The sequence below is a fragment of the Hemitrygon akajei genome, chromosome 7 (assembly GCF_048418815.1).
Source record: "Hemitrygon akajei chromosome 7, sHemAka1.3, whole genome shotgun sequence".
NCBI classification, from domain to species: Eukaryota; Metazoa; Chordata; class Chondrichthyes; order Myliobatiformes; family Dasyatidae; genus Hemitrygon; species Hemitrygon akajei.
Window position 1 is genome coordinate 118,728,614 of NC_133130.1, and position 12,975 is coordinate 118,741,588.

General features: G+C 44.7%; 1 protein-coding gene across 4 annotated transcripts in view; it reads right to left on the minus strand.

The window, feature by feature from the left end:
• phf10 (PHD finger protein 10) overlaps window positions 1–12,975 on the minus strand; it is a 120,986-nt gene that overhangs the window by 87,519 nt on the left and 20,492 nt on the right. For all 4 annotated transcript variants that reach the window (XR_012099690.1, XM_073051839.1, XM_073051838.1 and 1 more), the window contains one exon: window positions 9,002–9,135. Coding sequence is in view for 3 of the 4 variants with exons in the window: in XM_073051839.1 (XP_072907940.1) it covers window positions 9,002–9,135 (134 nt within the window). In the remaining variant the exon portion in view is untranslated. The remainder of the gene's footprint in view (window positions 1–9,001; window positions 9,136–12,975) is intronic.

Here is a 12,975-nt window from a genome sequence, read left to right on the forward strand (position 1 = left end):
ATGAGAGTCACAGATCGAGTGGACAGAGGTGTACAGGATGAGAGTCACAGATCGAGTGGACAGAGGTGTACAGGATGAGAGTCACTGATCGAGTGGACAGAGGTGTACAGGATGATAGTCACAGATCGAGTGGACAGAGGTGTACAAGATGAGAGTCACAGATCAAGTGGACAGAGGTGTACAAGATGAGAGTCACAGATCGAGTGGACAGAGGTGTACAGGATGATAAGAGTCACAGATCGAGTGGACAGAGGTGTACAGGATCAGAGTCACAGATCGAGTCGACAGAGGTGTACAGGATAAGAGTCACAGATCGAGTGGACAGAGTTGTACAGGATAAGGGTCACAGATAGAGTGGTCAGAGGTGTACAAGATGAGTCACAGATCGAGTGGACAGAGGTGTACAAGATGAGAGTCACAGATCAAGTTGACAGAGGTGTACAAGATGAGAGTCACAGATCAAGTGGACTGAGGTGTACAAGATGAGAGTCACAGATCGATTGGACAGAGGTGTACAGGATGATAAGAGTCACAAATCGAGTGGACAGAGGTGTACAGGATGATTAGAGTCACAGATCGAGTGGACAGAGGTGTACAAGATGATGAGAGTCACAGATGAAGTGGACAGAGGTGTACAGGATGAGAGTCACAGATCGAGTGGACAGAGATGTACAGGATAAGGGTCACAGATAGAGTGGACAGAGGTGTACAAGATGAGTCACAGATCGAGTGGACAGAGGTGTACAAGATGACAGTCACAGATCGAGTGGACAGAGGTGTACAAGATGAGAGCCACAGATCGAGTGGACAGAGGTGTACTGGATGAGAGTCACAGATCGAGTGGACAGAGGTGTACAAGATGATGAGAGTCACAGATCAAGTGGACAGAGGTGTACAGGATGAGAGTCACAGATCGAGTGGACAGAGGTGTACAGGATGAGAGTCACAGATCGAGTGGACAGCGGTGTACAGGATGAGAGTCACAGATCGAGTGGACAGAGGTGTACAGGATGATAAGAGTCACAAATCGAGTGGACAGAGGTGTACAGGATGATAAGAGTCACAGATCGAGTGGACAGAGGTGTACAGGATGATAAGAGTCACAGATCGAGTGGACAGAGGTGTACAGGATGATAAGTGTCACAGATCGAGTGGACAGAGGTGTACAGGATGAGAGTCACAGATCGAGTGGACAAGGGTGTACAGGATGAGAGTCACAGATCGAGTGGACAGAGGTGTACAGGATGAGAGTCACAGATTGAGTAGACAGAGGTGTACAGGATGATAAGAGTCACAGATCGAGTGGACAGAGGTGTACAGGATCAGAGTCACAGATCGAGTCGACAGAGGTGTACAGGATGAGAGTCACATATCGAGTGGACAGAGATGTACAAGATGAGAGTCACAGATCGAGTGGACAGAGGTGTACAAGATGATGAGAGTCACAGATCGAGTGGACAGAGGTGTACAGGATGAGAGTCACAGATCGAGTGGATAGAGGTGTACAAGATGAGAGTCACAGATCGAGTGGACAGAGGTGTACAAGATGTGAGTCACAGATCGAGTGGACAGAGGTGTACAGGATAAGAGTCACAGTTCGAGTGGACAAAGGTGTACAAGATGAGAGTCACAGATCGAGTGGACAGAGGTGTATAAGATGATGAGAGTCACAGATCGAGTGGACAGAGGTGTACAAGATGATGAGAGTCACAGATCGAGTGGACAGAGGTGTACAGGATGATGAGAGTCACAGATCCAGTGGACAGAGGTGTACAGGATAAGAGTCACAGATCGAGTGGACACAGGTGTACAAGATGAGAGTCACAGATCGAGTGGACAGAGGTGTACAAATGAGAGTCACAGATCGAGTGGACAGAGGTGTACAAGATGATGAGAGTCACAGATCGAGTGGACAGAGGTGTACAGGATGAGAGTCACAGATCGAGTGGACAGAGGTGTACAAGATGAGAGTCACAGATCGAGTGGACAGAGGTGTACAGGATGAGAGTCACAGATCGAGTGGACAGAGGTGTACAAGATGAGAGTCACAGATCGAGTGGACAGAGGTGTACAAGATGAGAGTCACAGATCGAGTGGACAGAGGTGTACAGGATGAGAGTCACAGATCGAGTGGACAGAGGTGTACAAGATGATAAGAGTCACAGATCGAGTGGACAGAGGTGTACAAGATGATAAGAGTCACAGATCGAGTGGACAGAGGTGTACAAGATGATAAGAGTCACAGATCGAGTGGACAGAGGTGTACAGGATGCGAGTCACAGATCGAGTGGACAGAGGTGTACAAGATGAGAGTCACAGATCGAGTGGATAGAGGTGTACAAGATGAGAGTCACAGATCGAGTGGACAGAGGTGTACAAGATGAGAGTCACAGATCGAGTGGACAGAGGTGTACAGGATAAGAGTCACAGTTCGAGTGGACACAGGTGTACAAGATGAGAGTCACAGATCTAGTGGACAGAGGTGTACAAGATGATGAGAGTCACAGATCGAGTGGACAGAGGTGTACAGGATGAGAGTCACAGATCGAGTGGACTGAGGTGTACAGGATGAGAGTCACAGATCGAGTGGACAGAGGTGTACAGGATAAGAGTCACAGTTCGAGTGGACACAGGTGTACAAGATGAGAGTCACAGATCTAGTGGACAGAGGTGTACAAGATGATGAGAGTCACAGATCGAGTGGACAGAGGTGTACAGGATGAGAGTCACAGATCGAGTGGACTGAGGTGTACAGGATGAGAGTCACAGATCGAGTGGACAGAGGTGTACAAGATGATAAGAGTCACAGATCGAGTGGACTGAGCTGTACAAGATGAGAGTCACAGATCGAGTGGACAGAGGTGTACAAAATGAGAGTCACAGATCGAGTGGACAGAGGTGTACAGGATGAGAGTCACAGATCGAGTGGACAGAGGTGTACAGGATGAGAGTCACAGATCGAGTGGACAGATGTGTACAGGATGAGAGTCACAGATCGAGTGGACAGAGGTGTACAGGATGAGAGTCACTGATCGAGTGGACAGAGGTGTACAGGATGATAGTCACAGATCGAGTGGACAGAGGTGTACAAGATGAGAGTCACAGATCAAGTGGACAGAGGTGTACAAGATGAGAGTCACAGATCGAGTGGACAGAGGTGTACAGGATGATAAGAGTCACAGATCGAGTGGACAGAGGTGTACAGGATCAGAGTCACAGATCGAGTCGACTGAGGTGTACAGGATAAGAGTCACAGATCGAGTGGACAGAGTTGTACAGGATAAGGGTCACAGATAGAGTGGTCAGAGGTGTACAAGATGAGTCACAGATCGAGTGGACAGAGGTGTACAAGATGAGAGTCACAGATCAAGTTGACAGAGGTGTACAAGATGAGAGTCACAGATCAAGTGGACAGAGGTGTACAGGATGATAAGAGTCACAAATCGAGTGGACAGAGGTGTACAGGATGATTAGAGTCACAGATCGAGTGGACAGAGGTGTACAAGATGATGAGAGTCACAGATGAAGTGGACAGAGGTGTACAGGATGAGAGTCACAGATCGAGTGGACAGAGATGTACAGGATAAGGGTCACAGATAGAGTGGACAGAGGTGTACAAGATGAGTCACAGATCGAGTGGACAGAGGTGTACAAGATGACAGTCACAGATCGAGTGGACAGAGGTGTACAAGATGAGAGCCACAGATCGAGTGGACAGAGGTGTACTGGATGAGAGTCACAGATCGAGTGGACAGAGGTGTACAAGATGATGAGAGTCACAGATCAAGTGGACAGAGGTGTACAGGATGAGAGTCACAGATCGAGTGGACAGAGGTGTACAGGATGAGAGTCACAGATCGAGTGGACAGCGGTGTACAGGATGAGAGTCACAGATCGAGTGGACAGAGGTGTACAGGATGATAAGAGTCACAAATCGAGTGGACAGAGGTGTACAGGATGATAAGAGTCACAGATCGAGTGGACAGAGGTGTACAGGATGATAAGAGTCACAGATCGAGTGGACAGAGGTGTACAGGATGATAAGAGTCACAGATCGAGTGGACAGAGGTGTACAGGATGAGAGTCACAGATCGAGTGGACAAGGGTGTACAGGATGAGAGTCACAGATCGAGTGGACAGAGGTGTACAGGATGAGAGTCACAGATTGAGTAGACAGAGGTGTACAGGATGATAAGAGTCACAGATCGAGTGGACAGAGGTGTACAGGATCAGAGTCACAGATCGAGTCGACAGAGGTGTACAGGATGAGAGTCACATATCGAGTGGACAGAGATGTACAAGATGAGAGTCACAGATCGAGTGGACAGAGGTGTACAAGATGATGAGAGTCACAGATCGAGTGGACAGAGGTGTACAGGATGAGAGTCACAGATCGAGTGGATAGAGGTGTACAAGATGAGAGTCACAGATCGAGTGGACAGAGGTGTACAAGATGTGAGTCACAGATCGAGTGGACAGAGGTGTACAGGATAAGAGTCACAGTTCGAGTGGACAAAGGTGTACAAGATGAGAGTCACAGATCGAGTGGACAGAGGTGTATAAGATGATGAGAGTCACAGATCGAGTGGACAGAGGTGTACAAGATGATGAGAGTCACAGATCGAGTGGACAGAGGTGTACAGGATGATGAGAGTCACAGATCGAGTGGACAGAGGTGTACAGGATAAGAGTCACAGATCGAGTGGACACAGGTGTACAAGATGAGAGTCACAGATCGAGTGGACAGAGGTGTACAAATGAGAGTCACAGATCGAGTGGACAGAGGTGTACAAGATGATGAGAGTCACAGATCGAGTGGACAGAGGTGTACAGGATGAGAGTCACAGATCGAGTGGACAGAGGTGTACAAGATGAGAGTCACAGATCGAGTGGACAGAGGTGTACAGGATGAGAGTCACAGATCGAGTGGACAGAGGTGTACAAGATGAGAGTCACAGATCGAGTGGACAGAGGTGTACAAGATGAGAGTCACAGATCGAGTGGACAGAGGTGTACAGGATGCGAGTCACAGATCGAGTGGACAGAGGTGTACAAGATGAGAGTCAACAGATCGAGGGGACAGAGGTGTACAAGATGAGAGTCACAGATTGAGTGGACAGAGGTGTACAAGATGATAGGAGGCACAGATTGAGTGGTTAGCCAGACCTTTTCCCCCAGGGGTAATTTTTGTTTTTATCTATATTTTATTTTTGTGATACAGTGCAAAGTCAGCCCTTCTGACCCTTTGTGCCATCCCCCCCCCCCCCCCCCCCCAGCAAACCCCTGACAAACCTGATTAATCCTAACCTAACCATGGGACAATTTGCAATAACCAATAAATACTACCCAGGGCGTATTTGAACTGTCGGAGGAAACTGGAGCATCCATGCTTTCCACAGGAGAACATACACAGACTTCTTACAGAACAGTGCCAGAATTGAACTCCGAACTCCGGAACACCCCAAGATGTAACAGCATCATGCTAACTGCTACGCTACCATAGCGCTCACCACAGCTAATACCAGGGGGTAAAATTTTAGGATGATTAGGGGAAAGTATATAGAGGTTGTCAGAAATAAGTTATTTTCATGGAAAAGGTGTGTGGAACACCCAGCCATGGGTGGGAGTAGAGGGAGATCCATTTTAGAATCTCTTGGACAGGCACGTGGATAACAGAAAAATGGAGAGCAATGTTGGAGCGAAGGGTTAGTTTAATATTGGAGTGGGTTAAAAGGTCGACACAACATGGTGGGCCGTAAGGCCTGTACTGTGCTGTGGTGTTCGATATTCTATGATCACACTGTTAAAGACCCTGGGAGGCTCATGAACCGAGTCCTGGAGCCTCTCACCTAATGTGTCCTCCTTTACCGATACGCAGAAGGTGAGTGTTGACCAAACCTGGTGACAAGTGCAGGTGCTAGTTGCATCATGTCTGGTTTAGGGGTGGGGAATGGGGGGGGGGAGGGGGGAGATGAGCACTGCACAGGATCCAAATAAACCACTGAAAGTTGTGAACTCAGTCAGCTCCTTGGCGGGCACTCGCCCACCCAGCATCCCGGACATCTTCTCAAAAAAGCGGCATCCATCGATAAGGAGCTCCATCACCCGGGATGTGCCCTCTTCTCATCAGGGAGGAAGTACAGGAGCCTGAAGGCACACACTCAAACAATTAAGGAATAACTTCTTCCCCTCTGCCATTCGATTTCTGAATGGATATTGAACCCATGGACACTACCTCACGACTTATTTTTTCTCTTTTTACACTATTTATTTAATTAAACTTTTCTAATATTTACACACTTTCTGTAATTTACTGTTACTTATTATTTTGTACTGTTACTACAAAACTACAAATTTCACAACGTATGCCGGTGATATTAAACCTAATCTGAAGTGGTGACCCACACTTCCTGGAATTTCAAGCATTAAGTAGGAAAGGGAAAAGTCACATATTCTTTTTGCTGCTTTTGTAGACTATCATGAACTTAAAATAAAATAACGTACATGAAGCTGAAATCGACTGAGGCTTGGGGTGAGTTCGGAGTGGGCCAATTGTACAAGTGTCCTGAATGAGGTAATTTTGGGTAGTGCCTGAACCATGTCATTATAGGTCCGATTCAGCTTTAAACTAGCGATCTCACTCAAAGATGAAAGTACATTCATTGTAAAAGTATGTACAGTGGGCAGCACAGTAGCGTCGTGGTTAGCCCAACACTTTACAGTACCAGCGACCCGGTTCAATTGTCGCCGCTGCCTGTAAGGAGTTTGTATGTTCTCCCACGTCCATGAGGTGCTCCAGTTTCCTCCCAGTGTCCGACGACAAACTGGTTGGTAGGTTAACTGGTCATTGTAGATCGTCCTGTGATTAGGCTGGAGTTACTTCAGGGTTGTTGAGCGCGCCGCTATGGCAATTTTGAGAGTCCAGTTTGACCAATCCTTCACGATACTGCAAAAACGCCAGATCGTTTGGACGGTTCTAAAGCACAGCTCCCAAAGGGGAATTACAGGCTGCAGATTGCAGTGATCGTAAAAGTATATTTAGTGGAATAATAATAGCTTAGTTAGCTGCCCGCAAAAAAAACAGCCATGGCTCATCAGTGCCATCTTCTGTTGGCTGCACTCTATGACCCTGCAGTGATATCGCTGATCAGTTGAAAAGAACTGATCCAAAGGGCACAAAATTTGGAAATCTGAGATTAGAATGTGAGATTAGGCAATTTCCCTGTACTCTGGATCACAACTACGTACCTGAAAATTGGTTTGCAAACCGTATTTTCCCGCACTGATGTGCAATGAGCTATGTGATTCCAGAGCCCAAGCAATGTTGGCGACTTTAAAAGGTACTTGTTTCGGAATCAGAATCAGGTTTAATATCACTGACACTTTTCAGGAAATAGTTAGAGATGGACAATAAACAGTGGCCTTGCCAGTGACAACTACCTATCAAAAAAAAACTCTCCTCACCACAAAAATGAAAGGCTATTTTATTCCATTCTTCCCCAGCTTTGAACCACCATTGTCAATAGCTGCATTAGAGACCCCGAAGCTTCATCTGCAAGTTCATATTTAAGTAGCGGGCAGTAACCAAAACCATTGTGAGCCATATCGTTCCTCTTCAGAGGGTGCTTGGAACCGCTCGGCTTCTTTCACAGGGAAGTTTGATCTCAGGATTGCTACTGTGCCACGTGCTAGTGAGGCCAGAAATAGGAGGGTCATTTGGTTTAACACGTGGCTAAGGAGTTAGAACATAGAACAGTACAGCACAGGAACAGGCCATTCAGCCCACAATGTTGTGCCAAATCCACTAAAAAGCAAATGGAAAATACCCAAATCCTCCTAACTTGGTTGAAGATAATTTTCCAGGGTTGTGAGCCGAAGGCAGGGAATGGAGTTAATGTCCTGATGAAGGGTCTCAACTCAAATCGTCAACTACCTGTCCTGCATTTTGTGTGTGTTGCTCAAGGTTTTCAGCATCTGCAGAATCCTTTGTATCTATGGGATTAATATACAGCTTTTCCAAAGAACCATCATAGGCATGAGTAACTCTCTCTGTACAGCACAATTTTCAAGTATTCTGAAGAATGGCCTTTGAGCTGGAACCTTAGATCTGTCTCTACAGATGCTGCCTGATTGGCTGATTGCTGCTATTATTTTATATTTTCTTTTATTTCAGCATGGTAACAGGCCCTTTGGGACCAACAAGACCATGCTGCCCAATTACTCCTGTGTGACCAATTCACCTACTTTGTCATACTTATTTGGAACCCGGAGGAAACCCACATGGTCACAGGGATAACATACAAACTCCTTACAGACAGTGGCAGAATTGAACTGGGCTGCTGGCATTACATTAACCCCAATGCTACCATGCTGTTCCAGATATTTTATTTCATACCTGCAGCATTTTAGAACTTAAGGACTAGGAGCAGGAGTCATCCGTCCGGCCTGACAAGCCTCCTCCGCCATTCAGTAACAACATGGGAGCAGGAGTCGGCCATCCAGCCTGTCGAGTCTGTTCTGCCATTTATTAAGATCATGGTTGACCTGGCCATGGACTAGGCCCCACCAAACTTTCTCTCCATAACCCTCAGTTCCCTGCAATGCAAAAATCCATCTAACCGTCCCTTAAATATATTTAATGAAGTAGCTTATACTGCTTCCCTGGGCAGAGAATTCCACAGATTCACTACTCCCTGGGGTAAAGCAATTTCTCCTAATCTCTGTTCTAAATCTATTCCCCCAAACCCTGAGGCTATGATCCTGAGCTCTGGGATCATTTACCAGGGGAAACAACTTCCCAGCCTCTATCTCGTTTATTCCTTTCACATTTTCATATGTTTCTGCAAGATACCCTTTTGCTTTTGAAATGTCTCAGCAGCTAAATAAAGCATTATACGTTAATAACAGATCAGCTTGAGTTAAATTGTCACTCCGCTCCCAGCATTATACATTAATAACAGATCAGCTTGAGTTAAATTGTCACTCCGCTCCCAGTACTGACCGAGTATTCCTTGTATCGGTCAGTGATCTGCTGCCGCTCTCTTTCCTGAAGAACCACTGCATATTCAGCATACTTGGTTGGATATTCCTTGATCATCAGATCAATAACTTCATCACTTCTCAAAGCAGTTAAGCCTAGAACAGAGGATTTTACCACGTCAAAAACCTGCAAAAATTAACAGCATATTACTGTAGTTGCTACTGCCACTTATGCGTGTGGGTCTTCTCACACTTAGAGATTTTCACCAGTTCTTGGACCTTACCTTTCTTAACAGCAAAACCAGCTTGCCACATCTTCAAGGACACCTACATTAATCCTGAGATCTCACAAATCATTAGCAGCATGTCCAGATGAACATATTAAGCAACACCGTTTTACACTGTTCAGCTCTTCCAGTGTAGATAGGTATTCACCACAAATACATTAGAGAGGTCCAGAGGAAGTTTACAACAATGATTCAGGGAAGGCAAGGGTTAATAGGTCAGGAGCATTTGATAGCTCTGGGTCTGTACTCGCTGGGGTTCAGAAGAATAAAGGGGGATTGCATTGAAACCTATTGAAAAGCCTAGATAGAGTGGACATCGAGAGGATGCTTCCAATAGTGGGAGATACCAGGGGTCACAGCTCAGAACAGGACTTTCCTTTAGAACAGAGATGTGAAGGGATTTCTTTAACCAGAGAGTGGTGAGTATGTGGAATTCACTGCCACACACGGCTGTGGAGGCCAAGTCATTGCGTATATTTAAAGTGGAGGTTGATACGATTCTTGATTAGTCAGAGCGTCAAAAGTTACAAGGAAAAGGCAGGAGAATGGGTTAAAGGGGATAACAAATCAGCCAGAATTGAGTGGCGGAGCAGACTCCATGGGCCAAATGACCTAATTCTGTTCCTACAGTCTGATGATTACCTTAAGGTTAAGATACTAAGACTGTTTACTAAGCGGCACATCTATCAGTAAATAATGGCCTGGCTGGTTCTGAAGAGCAGCTAGTGGTTCCATAGTACTAATTAGACTAAGTTTGTTTTCCGTATACACCACGATGCAAACAAATTCCTTGCTTGCATGAACCTCACAAAATAATCAGTATAGGTGATAATAATAAATGTACCAATAAATATAACAATAAATGCAAAAACAATAGAATTTTGCAAAGGCTGTAGTGCAACCTGAGACAGTGCAAAAAGAACTGCATTACAGAACCAAGAACATTCCTGACTTCCACATCCACAAGACTTAGAGGAACAGCTGAAAAGATATTTGACAGTGATATCAAGGATCAATGATCAACTTTATCCACCATATACATTTACATGTGTTAGGAATTTGCTGTGGTGAGTTGGTCAGGGCACAACATACAACAAAAACAAAAAAAAAACAACAATAATTCTAAAGGATAAATAAAATTATAAGACCATAAGATATAGGAGCAGAATTAGGCCATTTGGTCCATCAAGTCTGCTCCGCTATTTCATCATGGCTGATCCATTTCCCCCTCTCAGCCCCAATATCCTGCCTTCTCCCCATATCCCTTTATGCCCAGACCAATCAAGAATCTATCAACGTCTGCCTTAAATATACCCAATGACTTGGCTTTCGAAACAGCCTGTGGCAAAGAATTCCACAGATTCATTACTCTCTGGCTAAAGAAATTCCTCCTCATCTCTGTTCTAAATGGACATCCCTTTATTCTGAGGCTGTGTCCTCTGGTATTAGACTCCCTCCCCCACCATAGGAAACATAGAGGAAAATTATAGCAAAACATATTAAAAGTTTATGGAATATACTGTACATAAACACCAGCAGGTAGTTACTATGTGAACAGCATTATAAAAAGTGATTTATCAAGGAGATTATCAAAGAACAGGGCCATGGGATGTGTTACCCACAGCTTGATCATTGCTGCAAAAAATCATGGCAATGAGAACTGGAGAACAATTTTACCTGCAGGGCTACCGAATATCAGTGAGACCGTCATAGAGAGATTTGATTAGATTAGATTCAACTTTACTGTCATTGTGCTGAGTACAGATACAAAGCCAATGAAATGCAGTTAGCATCTAACCAGAAATGCAAAGAATAGTGTTATAGAGAGAGGGTCTAATCTTACAGCAACTTAAAACATTGCTGAAAAAATCCACTACAGGTATCTTAAAAGTTCAAAATACATTTGTTATCAAAGTATGTATGCATTATAGAACCTTGAGGTTTGTCTCCTAACAGGCAGCCACAAAAAAACCAAAAGAACCCATTAAAAAAGACCAATAAGAACCCTAATGAAAAGAAAAACAAATTGTGCAAACAATAAAAGTAAGCAAATAGAATCTAGACTGAAAGTGATTACTCAGACACAAAGCCCAAAGCAGGACTGTAGCCTCAGCCTCTGTTCAGCGAAGAGCAGAACTGGTCCAACTCTCACCTCTGGGCCTGGACCTTGTCTGTGTTACCCAACATTTCCAGGTCAGCCCCGCACTTAGTTTGATCAAACCTCGCCCTCAGTTTAGGTGGAAGGGCCCCGAATCTGCCTCTCCTCCTTTTCTTTGACTTTCCTCCGCTCCGCTTGCTCCGATTTTGTCTCGAACATGCCTTGACCTTGCTCCCACTTCACCTCACACCCACACCCTTGCCTTCACTTGCTTCTTCATTGTCCGTGGTGATCATTTACCATAAATTTTCATTGATAAAATGATATTAATAAAGGATTTAGTTGTATACAGTATCTTGTTTCAGTAACCAGCAGTAAGTTTTTGCTCGCCCTCAGCAGCGCCATCTTAAACCGGAAAACCTCAAGGAGAAGGAAACTGAATCTAATGCCAAGATATTCTAATTAGCTTACACTTCATAGTTTTATATATAATCCATTCCTATTCTCAGGAGATGCTTATTCAACTGATTTTCCCCATAAAGATTTATGACTATTCACCAGTAATTAAATGGACAGCAGCTACAATTCATATATCCTTTGAAATAGGAACTTTTTTGTGGATTGTATATGATTCCTAAATAATTTCCTCTTATACTGTGAAAGTTGCAGCAAGGAAAGGGTTAAACTAACATCCAGGCATGGATACCCTACTTGTGCGGTCCACCCAGGCAAAGAAGGTCTTTGAAGAGTACAGCTTCCCTTTGCACAGCAGGAGACTGAAGCCATTTGGCATCCCAAGACAAGATAATGATGCAAACAAAGGATTCAAGGATGACACTTACTATTGGTCGGTTACTTTACTAATTGGCCTCTAACATATAATTCTATTAGTGATTGATCATGCAACTAAGGAATCTGAACATAATTACCAACTGGTCAGTATTTCTATCCAACTAGTTAATTTTTCTATCAAAATGGCATTAATTTGATCAAACTTCAGAACAGCTTGGTGACAGGGGCCAGGCTGGCCTCCTTGTGCACTAGTAAGTAAAATGTGGTTGAGGAATGAATGTGAGTTGTCACAGAGTCCAGTCAGCCGGTGATACACTTAAGTAGATGTAGAAACAGGCACAACCCTGATTCATCGCGACTGATCAGTACTTAAGAGCTTGCAAGTCCTTTGCTTCATTTCCTTTGGTAGTTGTACTGATTAACAGTCTTAAAAATTCCAAACGATCCACTAATTGCAACTTTCCAGCAAAAGATGTTCAGGATTTCCACCATCCTTTCCATGAAATAATGCTTCCCAAATTCCCTGTTGAAGAGCCCAGTTGTAGCTTTAAGACAGCAGCAACACCCATAAACATTTGATCTTTCAGACTGAGCCCAAAACATTGACTGTTTATTCCCCTCCACAGATGCTGCCTGACTTGCTAAGTTCCTCCAGCATTTTGTGTGTGTTGCTCAAGATTTCCAGAATCTGCAGGGTCCACTCTCTTCTCCTATCAGATTCCTTCTTCTTCATCCTTTTACCTTTCCCAGCTTCTCACTTCATCCCACCCCACCCATCCCACCCCACCCATCCATCTACCTTCCCACTCACCTCATCCC